This window comes from Chiroxiphia lanceolata, chromosome 12 (genome assembly GCF_009829145.1).
Source record: "Chiroxiphia lanceolata isolate bChiLan1 chromosome 12, bChiLan1.pri, whole genome shotgun sequence".
Lineage (NCBI taxonomy): Eukaryota > Metazoa > Chordata > Aves > Passeriformes > Pipridae > Chiroxiphia > Chiroxiphia lanceolata.
In genome coordinates this window covers 3,704,446-3,717,492 of record NC_045648.1, presented here as the reverse complement: position 1 = coordinate 3,717,492, position 13,047 = coordinate 3,704,446, and the positions used below count along the sequence as shown (strand labels likewise).

Genomic DNA, 13,047 nt, shown 5'->3' with positions numbered 1-13,047 from the left:
AGCTAGCTTAACAATGGCTGTTTTGTTTCTGGAGAGTATAAATTAAAAATGCTCAGAATAAGGTGGTACATATTTTTTGGACTTCAGCAGTAGGACAAGAAAAAGTTCATAGTTTGAGGGTTGAGTATTATTGAAATCTTAACCCATTTAATTCAAAATAACTGGAGCAGGATTCTTGGCTGTCCCTGATCCTGGACAAGGCCACTTCAGTCCTGTTATCCAGGAGTGCCTGTGCTGTCACAGGTGATGCTGATAGTTCTTGAAAACTGGTCTGTCAGCTCAGGAAAATGTATCTTTAAAAAAAAAGTGCATTCTAGGAGTAATAAAACTCATTTTTGAAGCAGGCACTTGAATTTTAATCCATTCTTTCTTGCAGCTCAGATTTGTGTGGTTCTGTTTGCAAGGAAATACAGTCATTGCTCTTCATCTTAGGCAGGACTCGTTGCATGGAAGAGAATATCAGAAAAGGCCTTTTGAGCAACAATAGATCTAAATGACACTTGGAAGGTGCAGCTCTTCAGTAGGACAATATTCCTCAGAAATACTTCATGATTTCTTTCTATTATGCTTTCAAAACTTCATTTGAAAAGCTGTGTAACTTAGAAACCAGAAGCTCCAAAATAGATTTTTTGTTAGTGTGGAAGCTGAGGACCATGTTTGGTTGCAAAACCCCACAAATCTCAGAAGTACAGTTTATTTAAATTGTCTGGTACCAGAGATGTGCCTCGTTCTTCCCAGCTGAAAGAAGCAAGTGTTTTATGATGCATAAAACCAGAATATCAATAAAGAATTGTTTATGGCTTCCTGTTTTTTACGTTGTCCCACTTTAAAAAAAAAAAAAAGAAAAAAAAAAAAGAAAATGTTCTTTTGGCCGAGGGTTGTATTATTGTTTTATAACAATGCTTGTGTATCACTCGGTGAGGAGGACCTTGGAGCTGTGAGGCCACTCTCATTTACTGAGGCTCTGCCTGAGTGGAGAAGAATGGCTTCTAAACTGAGGATGGAAAAAGGATTTATTTCCCCAGATTGTGGTGCAGCGAGAAGGGAGAGATAAATGACAACATGTCCCCTTGTTTTGAAAGGGTGGCTGTGTGGGATTGTTTTACAGTTAGATCTGACATTCCTTAGAGCAATGTGTGGTGACAGGGCCATGGAACTGTGGCTGTAGGAAACATTTTCATGCCTGTTTTTTGCACACCTCTGCAAAAACCCAGCCAGGGTCTGAGTGCAAACATAAAATACTCAAAGCCCCTTTGCTGGAAATCCTTATTTTCAAATCCAGCTCCAAGTGGTGGCACTGATTTCTGGAGCAGGGCTGGTGGAATGTGCAGGGATAACATCCCATGGCTCTCAGCATGTGCCAAATCTGAGTGAATGTATTTGGTGTCATTAGTTTGGGGTTTAGGAAAAAAAAGGTGTCTGGACCTTGTGTAGTTTTCATTCCATTTCATTTCAAACCATTCATTGGGTTTGCATTCTCTTTGGGGTTCTGAAAAAGAAATATACTCATCTCTCACTTCTGGATAATGAAGTCTGAGAATCGGGTTTGACCTTGCTCCATGAAACCATTAACCATTGCATTAATTGTTTTGGTGAAGACCTTATTTGACTCCAGGTTTTTTCTACCTGTTTCACTCAGTGCTGTGGGGCAGGGCCGAGGGACAGGGACATGTTTTGCAGGTACTGCAGGAAAAATGAGGTACTCTGTTAGTGTCCAGCAGTCAGCACGTGGGCTGGACCTCATCTCCATGTTGCTCTGATGGGAATATTTATCTTCTGGCAACATAAATGTGGAAAGTGTTGGAATAACCAGCGAGTGTCCAGTCCAGCCATGGTTTGGATGCTCATCAGTTCCTGCTTAGGGGCCAAATCTACAAATCCATTTGCACAGGGCTCCTCTAAGACTAAGAAAAGACCTATTAATCTTGCTGTAAGAAAATGCTCTGCTGTTTAGCACCATACCCAGGGCTGAGCAGAGTGCTCAGCATCCCTGCAGATCTGTGTTTCCATGCAAATGCTCTGACGTCAGGACACTCATTTCTTTGTGTGCATTGCAGTAAATGAGCTGTGAGGAGACAGGGACTGTCACATGGAACCTGTAACCACCCAGGGAAAGGGAAGTTGCAAGAAAACAACGAGGTCAGAGGGAAAGAAAAGGAAATAAATGGAAGGAGCAGAATTCTGACACAGTTTTTTCCCTTAACCTGTTCTGCCAGGAGGCTTCCAGACCTTGTGCAACTTTGCACAGATATAATTTATTTCCACTGAACCCTTGAAAGAAGCTTTTTAAATAGGTCAAATACAGTTTCCTTGCTTTAAAGTTACATCTCTCTCAGCTTTATGGAACCATCAGCAAACCTGACAGTGAACTCATCTGAATTTCTGCAGCTGTGCAGTTGGGAGGGTGTATTTCTGTGTGTGGCTCTGCTGTCTGTCAACAATTAGTGGGGTGTTTTCACATGTGCTGGGGAAGGGAATAAATCCAGAAAATTTGGAATAGTTTACTTTTAAACAATAACAGAGGCTTTTACTTGGGCAGCTACAGATGCAATTTTTCTTGCTATTATTGCAAGCTGACATTATTTTCTGTTGGAAGCTCATCATGAAGCACATGGGTTTTATTCCCTTTTCTCTACTTAGTCTTAAAGTGTTGTTTCATAGATGCCTGAAATCCTTCTTCAGAATAAAATAATTTTTGCTTTTGTGTGCCCAGGTAAGTAAAGCAAAGCAGCTCTGGTGGCTGGAATTGGATTCTGTCATTAAGGAGGTAGAACTTTGCCTTCATCAAGGTTATTTCATGCTAGTTCCACATTTACTTCCAGAAAAAATTGTGTGTCAGTCTTTGTCTGCAAGTTTTCCTTTATTTGAGTAAACGTTTGTTGATAATTTAGATTAACTGGCTTAGTGAATTAAGCATTGCCTGTTTAAAACTTTTGCTAGTTTCATTTTTGGTGTAAGCATGTAGAGGGCACAGTCCTGTATCTCTCACACAGGTTTGTGAGGATAGAAAATAAGCTGCAACTCTGATCAAGGATTGGAAAATGGAAAAGTCATTGCTCTAAATGTCACATGTCTCTGTCACTGGGGGTAACTTCCCATTTGGATGTTCTGAGCAGGAAAAGTGCCTTTTTACTGCAGTTTTCTCTGATTTTGCAGAGTGTCAAGGTCCTTTCTACCCTGAGCTCAGCCAAACTTGTGTTTCAGTTCTTAGCTTTGAAATCACCTTGTGAGTGACTGCAGAGTGACAGGGATGCTGCCCCTCCTTTGGCAAATGCATTTCCAGGTTTCTGGTGTCCATGGCAACGTGTGGGAGTGGGAGCAGAGCTGGCCCTGGACTGGACAGACCTGCAAATAGGAATTGGGAATTTCTGAGTGAGGAAAGCGTTGAAGGCTGAGGAAAGAAGATCTGAGAGGAGAGAGAAAGTGGACTGTGATAAATGGGAAATAGGTTCATACATTTATGCCTAATAGGACATACTCAAATGACACCCCAAAACTATAGCAAAATGTTGATGGAAATTACTGCAAGTTTTCCTGTTTGTGGTGGTACACAGAGCAGATAATGTTTCCCTGCTACTGTTGCTTCCATTAGCTCATACCAACCATTTGTGCATCTCTTATTTTCTATCCCTGGGTATATATATTGCATAATCTCACATCATATTTATCTTCCTCTCTCCTTGTTCTCCCCTGAGTTCCTTATTTTATTCGCTGCACAGACTTGGTTTTGAATGTGCTGCAGAAGGCAGAATGACTCCAGAAGTTCCTGATTCAAAAATCACTTAATATGTGGAGAACGTGGTTTATAAATACTGCTTTGAAGTGATCTATGTATTATTACTCTGTTCCTGTGTTCTTCCTTTACCATCCCAGTGATGTTTGCTGGTAGCCAGGGATCAAATGCTGGACCACATGGATCTCTGGTGTCCTGTGTGGGTTGGTATTACTGTGTTGTGATGGTGGGGGCTTTTAAAAAGCAAAGGATCTGGCAGTTCTGTATTCAGAGAACTGTTTCAGGAATACATGGTAGGTTTAAAAAATGAAGCCCTGCACAAAGGAGAAAAGAAATTTAAGGGCTGGTTAGAGAACACCCTTTGATTAGGTGTGTTCAGCCAGAATTTTGCAGAGCTAAATTAATGTTGATCGTAGCATGGGCTGAGAATTCTTTTATTTCACGCAAGTGTGGCAGCTGACTTGAGCTGAATGTCTTAGGGAATTGAAGCTTGGAGTGCAGTGGATATTTTTTTGTGTGTGTGTTTTTTTTTGTTTCTTTTAAACAAAACCAGTGTAATCTATTTGCCAGCTGTTGCTTTCCCTGTGAAATATTTCCTGTGTGCTCTTAGTTGTGTAGAGGTCTGTTCATCTGCTCTTCTTTAGCTGTTAATTCCTTCTCAGCAGCACCTTGGAAGACATTTTTCCTGAAGAAAAGGTGTTTGGGGTTGGAATGTTAGAAAGGTTATCAGCTAATACTGGCATTTACCCCTTTTCGTGAGTGTTAGGTGGCAACAAGATAAATAAGCTGCACCTATTTCATGCTTTTATGTTCTAGAGGTGATTTGTTTTAAATTGTTGTTCAGTTTGCTTCAGCTGATGTTGCCCTGCAGTTCAAGCAGTGTGTTTGGAACATGGCACTGAAAATGCATTTGAAGTTTGTTAACTCTTCCAGTCTGATGGCACACTGGCTTTTCAAGCTGCATGTGCCTTTATCTTTGTAAACAGCATAAAAAGGAAGGGGTGCTGGACTGGTCCTGGGTATTGGCAGATTGTAATTTACAGGTTATTGTAAAGAGAGGAACTGTGTCAAAGTCTTAATTCTTCAGTGGTGTCTTGGTAACCATGAAATAGTTTTTGTTGCAAAGCTATTTCTGTGGTCTCTTTTCAGTAAAGAAATTCCCTGTTTCCTTCTCCCTCTTGCTTCCCAGTGAAACCCCGAATATTGTTGCACAAAACGAGATGTAATTTAGTTTTAGGAACGAAATTTGGTGTTCTCATGGGCTTTGTTTCATTATCTTTATGATAATTTTACAAGAGAAACAGGAAACACAAAGTGTTTCTCTTTGAGGTTTCCTAAATTATTGAATGGAATTTTACCAAACTTGGTTGGGTAAATGTTTGAAACCTCAAACAAGACCTAAGCTTAGAGTGATGAGCAGCACCCCTGTGACAACTATATTTTAAGGCATCCAATTGGAAATGTATGGAATTATTGGTCATTTTAAGTCTGTGGTTTGTAGGTAGAAAACTGCCAACCAGTTGGAGTTTGTTAATGGGAACAGAGTCTGTGGTATAATATTTTACTAATGAAATACTTGATTTATCACTGAAATTCTATGATGCCCGTGTTTTATGACCTTACAGGTTTTTAATGGTGCTTCCCCCTTATTAATTTATCAATTAATTTTTTTCAATTCTTTTTTTTTAGGTGCTTATAGAAGAAATAGGAACCGTTTCTCGAGCTGAAGACAGAGTAAAAGAAAACTGTATCATGTGTTAGAATACTGGAGAGGGACATTCCTTGGATTAGTACATTTCTGGCTTGCAAAGCAAAAGAAAGAGGAGGCCAAAAATGGGGAGGAAGAAAATACAGATCACGAGATAATGGATGAACGGAAACAGGACAGGTGAGGAACAAGGAATCTGCATGAACGAGTTCATCAGGAATCCGAAAAATTAGTGGAAAGTTGGAATACATTTCTTTTCTTCTTAATTCATGTTCTAAAACTGAGCTTTCTTCTTCATCTTCTGTAGATACCATTGCCAGAATATGAATAGGAATGTCTCAATGGGTGCTGTTTGAGGGAAAATAGTTCTTTATAAGTACTATCAATTACTGCTTTTAAATCATATTGACTGTAAAACTGCTCTTCCTGTTGAAGTGGTACCCTGGGCTGTTCTTCCAGTAGGCTGGAGGAGTGTTTGGAAACAGTCACCTCACTTGATCTAATTGCTACTGGAACTCTTTCTGCTGAAGACAGAGAAAGGTTGAGGAATTCTGGAAGGATCTGGTGAAGGGATTTGTTGCAGCTCTTGGGCAGAGGAGTTTGACATTGCTGGAGCAGTGATGCAGTCCTGAATTGTGTTACCATGATTCCTTTTAAAAGCATTGATTTCTATTTCTTGTAAGAGCTGTTTGCTACAACAGTCTTCAAAAGTGTCAGTCAGAAGGGAAGAGTGCTCCAAAGGGATGTGTTTATGGGGAAAGCTGCTCTTGCCCTAACAGAGAGCTTGGAAAGTCCCAAAGGTTCATGACTCCAGCAGCAGTGTTTCCTCTTAACTTGTAAATTACTACATGAGATACCAGATACATTTCAATTTAAAACTGAAACATATAGAGGGATATCTGGAGCGCCCATTTTCAAGGAAAACTATCCTAGGAATGTGATCCTTAGGACAGTCCTGGTGGCCCAGGACTGAGGGTGTCTCTTGTCCTGTGACAGTCCCAGGCAAATCCGTGTGGGCTGGAGGTGCAACACGTTACACACTCTAATCCTCTTCCAGCTCCCAACTATTCTTAGCTCAGGGATTTCCTGAGCTGGATGTGGTTCCGTATATTTAGTAACCATTAATGGATTTTTTGTGTTGTTTTCCCTGCCCCGCCAGGAACTTGGTTGGGTTCTCCTCTGAGCCCTTAAAACGTTGCAGCATTTACACCTTTACCAGAATTGCCTACAGGTCTGTTACCTGCTGCTTCAAAAACACCTTTTCATTATCTTTTGTCTTGGTTTCTGCCAGTTCCTCGTTATCCACACTCTTGTGTGGAAGAGGCAGCAGTGACTCCCTGTATGAGTCTGTCCATGTTCTGTTGTTCTGTGAAACTCTCCCACCTTTGCTTATTTTCTCTTAAAATGAGGTTTTTCAGGCCTTGCTTTCTTAGTTGTTTTAATTCAGAGTTGTTCCACACCTCTTTCAACTTATCCCCTAAACCTTCTGCAGTATTACTGTGTTACTTTTGTGGCCAAAGGGCCAGAAATTCAGGATCCATGGAAAACATGGACATTACGTAGTGGTTGTACCCTTCCTGTATTGATTTGCTTTTTTGACTTCTGAGCACCCACTTGTGTTGGGGCAGTGTCAGAATTCCATGGACTCTCTCACTGCTGACACATCAGCTCAGAGCCTTGTTTTGTTTGTGAAATCAGGATTGTTTTTCCTCCTGTATCACTTTAAAGGCAATGTAAACTCTGAGAAGTCTAAATATAGCAAGAAAAGTATTATTGGAGTTTGGGGGAGAGCCAAGTATTGTGTTTGAACAGCTGTAATCACCCAGTAACTGTGTGTTTGATGTAGATAAATGTCTTAAGTACACGTAGTAAAAGGAGATGAATTAATAACTTCAGTGCTTTATGGATCTTGCTCTAAAATTTAAGGGACACTGAAGAGGTGGAAACTGATTCCCTCTCATCCTTTTTTTAAGTTTTTGGTGTGAGTTGTAACAACCTGGGTTTTGTTCAGCCGAAATAGAAAGTCATTATATTCTACCCTGACTTTGTTGAGGTGTTTTTTCTTCATTTCAGGGGGATTTTTTTGTTTTTTGAATCTCCATCCATTGTTCAGATTGAAACAATGGAGAGGAAGAGAATCAATGCATTTGCATCAAATTTTAGCCCACTTGTACCATTGCTGTGACTGCAAGCAAACTATGCAGATTAAATTCTAAGTTTTGTTTCTGGCTGGTTTTTGGCCAACATCTTTTTGGGCTTTTTAATGACTAGGAAGAGGTTTAAGCTGTAACTTAAAAATGGAGTTAGGTTTGCCTATTTTTTTTCTGTGGAAACTCAGAGATGCAAACATACTGCATCTTGTTTTTAAAAGTTTTTAAGGAGATTAAATAGGGTTTTTTTAGTGGAATCTTATTTTATGTGTGGAGGTATTGATGCTCTTTAACCCACAGGTGTCCCTTGGGTTGGTAACCAGTATATGGAGTTCTAACATAATAAAACACCCTGATGCTTTGGGCATTTATAAGATATTTACTGTGAGATTTTTTTTATTGACCCAGATAAGGAGGGAATTTAGGGTTTGTTCAGGTGTGTCCTGTCAGGTTTTCTGAGGCACGTGGAGCTGGTGAGGAGTCACTCATGGACCTGCTGTGATGTCCTGTTTGGGTGTTTCTTATGATGTTTCAGGGTTTTTTGTTGGAAAATATAGGGTAGAAGGAGACAGAGCTTTACCTTCAGAGTAAGTTCATGTAATTTATGTGGGAAGGAAAACTACTGTTTGTAAGAAGCATCTTCTTCTGAGGGACTGTATGTGAGCTCAAACAGAATATAAGACCATTACTCCAGGGGATTACAATGTTCAGGAGACTGTCATTGTATATTAATTAAGCAGCCTATCTGCTTGAATGAGACTGTAGGACATTTATCTTCATTAAGCTGAAGAGAATCCAGTACAGTAAATTAGAAAGCAAAGGAGCTCGATCTCACTGCCTTTGCTGTCTCCTCCTCACCCATTTTTTTGCTAAGGAATATTAAAATAGTGCTGAGAAATTAATTGACCTGCAATAAAGAGACATATTTTTGCTTTTGGTGTGATCCTAAATGGCAAGGAAAAAAAAATTTGCAGAACTAATTTTGCTTTTTTTGAGTTCTGAAATGAAAATGGAGTTTAAAATAATCCACGAGCGTTCAAGTAAGGCTTGGGGTGCTGTGGTGGTGGAGTTGGTCCACACACAGCGTGAGAAGTTGATGCCAGCTGAGAATGTCACAAGTAAAGCAGCCCTTCAGGATGAGAGAAGATACAATTTCAGTCAGGAAATGAAGAGCCCTTGTCTGGGATTGTACAGTGGAAGTGAACCTTCAGTCCAGTGACTTCTGAAGTTGGTACAGCACACGCACATCTCATTATTGGTGCCTTTTTCCTGACAAACACTGATCAGTAGCACCTCTCTACACCTGCTCATGCTCAGGTAATAACCTTTAGGTGTCAGAAGAACAGCTGTACCTGTGCAACCCTCAGACTTTTGGTGTGATGGGAAGAACAGTTTATATTTCGTGTTATTGATAATATTAAAACAGTAACGTGCATGAGAGAATCTCCTCAGGGGAAAAAAAAAGCCTTGAGGTGTGTATAGACAGAATTTTCTTGGTGTACACCTAGGTAATTAACATAAACCATAGGAACCCAAAAAACAGGTTTGATTGTTCCTTCTTACTTCATTCCTGTCTTGCAAAAGCACATTGAGTATTGTCTGTGAAATGTGGGGTGTGTGGGTCACTCATCTCTGGGCTGTGACAAGGGGGTGTCACATGCCTTGATACTTTTATAGCCTTAACTGGTGTCTTGTGAAGGGAATAATTTTTTAAACCTTTTTTCCATAATCAGTGATAACTTTTATAACTGTTTCCTCCTTCCCTGATGGGCAAATGCTCCTTTGTGATGGTCTGTAATGGATTTATTTCCCCCCAGCAGTTCTAGCAGGACAGAACAATTGCTTCCTGATGTTTCCAGGGGGCAGAAAATAAGCCAAAAATATAAGTGAATCTGATTAGATGATTTAATAGCAGCAAAATAAGAATATTTCTTAGCTTAGCATAATTAAAAATCATATTTCATGTTAACAGTTGTTCCTTTTGTTGCTGGTGGTGTTTTCCTGAATTTTATTAGAATTAAGGTTGCAAGTACCACAGAAGAAAATACTGTGATACTCAGACATTTGTTGAACAGCAGGAAATGCAGGTAGAGAATCCTACCAAAGTTAACTCTCCGTGGTGGTTGTTTACCAGTGTAAAAATTAGGGGTGTGTAATCGTTTAGCTTAGTCCAATACAGATCACTGGGCCCTAAAAGTGACACCAGATGTTACAGTCAGCTCTTCTGTTAAGCTTGTACACATGACAGTAGGAGTAAGTAGTGTAGGCTCAATATTCCTTGATGCTCATCCTTCAAACCCTTGTCACGTGTTTTTACACCATAAACAAATGGTTCTTCTCTCTTCCCCAGGTCACCTTTACCAAGAGGAAGTTTGGATTAATGAAGAAGGCCTATGAGCTGAGTGTACTGTGTGACTGTGAAATAGCACTCATCATTTTTAACAGCTCTAACAAACTCTTTCAATATGCCAGCACTGACATGGACAAAGTGCTACTAAAATACACAGAATACAACGAGCCCCACGAAAGCAGAACCAACTCAGACATCGTCGAGGTAACAATTTGCAAAGACACCTCACTCTTATCTCCTTAGTTCGTCCAATGTAGAGCAATGGAGAGGATTTTTAGGATATTTTAACCAGATGTTCTCAAGTTATTTAAGTACCTTGTCATAAGATGTAAACTGCTGCTTTTAGCCTGATTTCTCTCTGAGGCAATAAGTTGTCTTTCCAGCCATGTTGTTTTCCCATCTGCCCTCCGCCCCCTGCCAGTTTCTGGGAAACGTGTTTGGTTTCAATCACATTTGGCAGTGGAAATAGAGGTGTGAAAGATGGTTGTTCCTCTGGGGGTGGGAGGAGGAGAACTGTTCAGGGTTTTAATTGGGAAAAAAGATCAATTGGATGGAGAATAAGGTCAAAAGAGTGTCCTCTCTGTTCTCTCTGCCCATCAGACAATTAGGGTTGACCCCTTTTCTCTTCTCAGGTAGTAGTGACTTTACCAGTCAAATCTTGCACACAGATCAAATCACCCACAGCCTGTTCAGCCAAGAAAAACCAAACCAAAAAAGAGAATCTATGGAACAAACAAAATGAAATGTGTCCAGTCACTCTTTATGTGAGTTAAACCAGCAGCAGAGCAACTGCAGTTTCTGCAATAATAGAATAGCATGAATATATTTACTCAAAGGTATTGGTTTCATCTACTTTTATAATGCTTGTGCTTTAAATAGAAGCTCTTTTCAGTACATAATTTCTATATTAGGTACAGTGGAATTCAAGGATTTTCTTGGCAATTGGAGCCTTGATGTACTGTAACTGCATTTCAGATCAGTCGTGTCTCCAGCAGTCCTGTAAATAGACCAAAACAGGTGGCTGACTTCAGGGTTTCATTTAAATTCTGAAGTTGTCTTCTGAACAAATGCCTTGCTTTTTAGGAATGATTTTGGAATAATGATTAGCCTTGTATAGCTGAGGAGCCTATTGCCAAGGGATCAGAGCACAGGATATGATACTTGCTGATCTTGTAAATGAGTCTTCAGGCAAGAATCAGATTGACAAAACTGAGATACACACAAATGCCTTATTTCTCCCTGAGAAGATTCTCTGCTAATTTGTCAGCTGTCTTTTATGATCAGAAAAAAACCCTCCCCAACTTTTGTCTTCGGCACTGAGTTCTAAGAGAGGGATAATACAAGCTGGAAAGAGTTGAAGGCTTATTACTGAGTTACTGGATTAGCATAAATAAGGGATGGCCACTGCAGAGGAGGGGGAAACCTGATTATTTCAGGATGAGCTTTTGATTGTGACAGATGTGAGCTTGAGACAGGGCTGCAAGTCAGGCTAGTCTTGTTCTGCATCCAAGGCCTCTTTGTGTTATGACTTGTGCTAAAAGTGCTTCTCCACACCACGAGGACTAAGGACTCTTTCAAAGTAATTCTATACAGAGGCTGCCTGTATTTTTTGGGTTCTTTTTGTTGGAGGGGCTTTTTTCCCAGTGTCAAGTGCTTGACCCCTGACAGCTCCATGAGAAGGGCAGTCAGTGCAGCAGTGCAGATGTGCTCTGGGGGAACATGCAAGGGCTCATCTGCAGATTCTTTCTAATTTTCCTCTGTGGATTTTCTGTATTACACTAGTGTGGCATTTGGGACTTCATTCCCATTTTTCAAACATAGTGTAATTCAGGAGTGCATCTTCCTGTCTCTTCAGAGTAGGCCCTGTGTGCTCTTAGTCTGGCTGTGAAATATTTTTGGTTTTTGTTTTTTTTTCTTTCTGGATTGGTGGGTGCTTGGAGTGTGATAGAGGCTGAGTTACATCCCCAACATTTTGGAAACATGCTGGGAGGACAATGTAAAATGGCTTCTCTTTATTGTGCTTGTGTAGAAATTCTGCTTTAACAAATGAAAATTGCTAAAAAAAAGCCTGATATCTGTCAAATCTTTACTAAAGCAAGTTGGAATAAGTAATAATAAGGAGCTACAGCTGAATGTCTAGATATTAGTTAAGAATTTAGTAATTCACTTTCTCCTTGGACGTGACAAATGGCATTTATTGGGATGGGGGCTCCCCTGGAACTGGTGTGGCCCCGCTGTGGTCCTGGTGTGCAGGAGGAGGGTGGGTTGTTCTGGGTTGGAAGGAAAGCTAATTCCAGACAGCCCAGAAACCGTGGAAGGGAAGAAACAAATGTGCTGTTCCTTATTTTCAGTGCAATGTTGTAGATGATTAAGTGAAATCGCTGAGACAACTTCCCCTCAGAGTTGTCTCCTGCTCAGCTTTGGCAGAGGAATTGCTTTTATATGCCCAGAGCTTGGTGTCTTCTGTCGCTGCTGGAATGTTTGGGAAAACATAGTGGGAGGGGAGCACTGGCATCTTAAATGAATACTATGATTTTTTTTTTGATACATGCCCTTATGTCTTTCACTGTACATGTTATGTAGATGTGAATGTTCTGTTGCTGTCCTAGACCTATTCTTTTCTAACTTTTTTGTCCTTTGTATGTGTATTTATTGGTCCCGTTTTTAATTTCTGTTAATGTTTCCTTGTCCTCCTTTCCCCCACTCAATTTCTAAGCACTTTACCCATCAATAAAATGTTGGTTTATTATAGAACCACAGACTGGTTTGGGTTGGAAGGGGCCTAAAGCTCCTCTCTTTCCAACCTCCTGCCATGGGCAGGGACACCTTCCACTAGGCCAGGGTGCTCAAAACCCCCTCCAGCCTGACCCAACCCAACCTCATTTCCTTATCTCTTTCATGTCATGGGTTTTTTCATTACAATTTTTTCCCTTTCGTAGCTACCTGGTACCTAATAACTGATATGGGTGTAAAGAATGTGTTTTATAGGCAGAATCAGACTTCTGATTAGCTGGAATTGCAAATTAGAATTTAGTTTTAATGTAAGCTTAATTTTCTGATATCAGTAGAATACTTGGGAATACACCATTCCCTGCCATTTGCTACA

General features: G+C 40.3%; 1 protein-coding gene across 5 annotated transcripts in view; it reads left to right on the top strand.

Annotated features, from left to right (window-relative positions):
* Nucleotides 1–13,047, top strand: part of MEF2A (myocyte enhancer factor 2A) — an 80,019-nt gene that overhangs the window by 27,825 nt on the left and 39,147 nt on the right. For all 5 annotated transcript variants that reach the window (XM_032699668.1, XM_032699669.1, XM_032699667.1 and 2 more), the window contains 2 exons: nucleotides 5,423–5,621; nucleotides 9,942–10,145. In XM_032699668.1, the coding sequence (XP_032555559.1) occupies nucleotides 9,972–10,145 (174 nt within the window). In that variant the 5' untranslated portion in view covers nucleotides 5,423–5,621; nucleotides 9,942–9,971. The remainder of the gene's footprint in view (nucleotides 1–5,422; nucleotides 5,622–9,941; nucleotides 10,146–13,047) is intronic.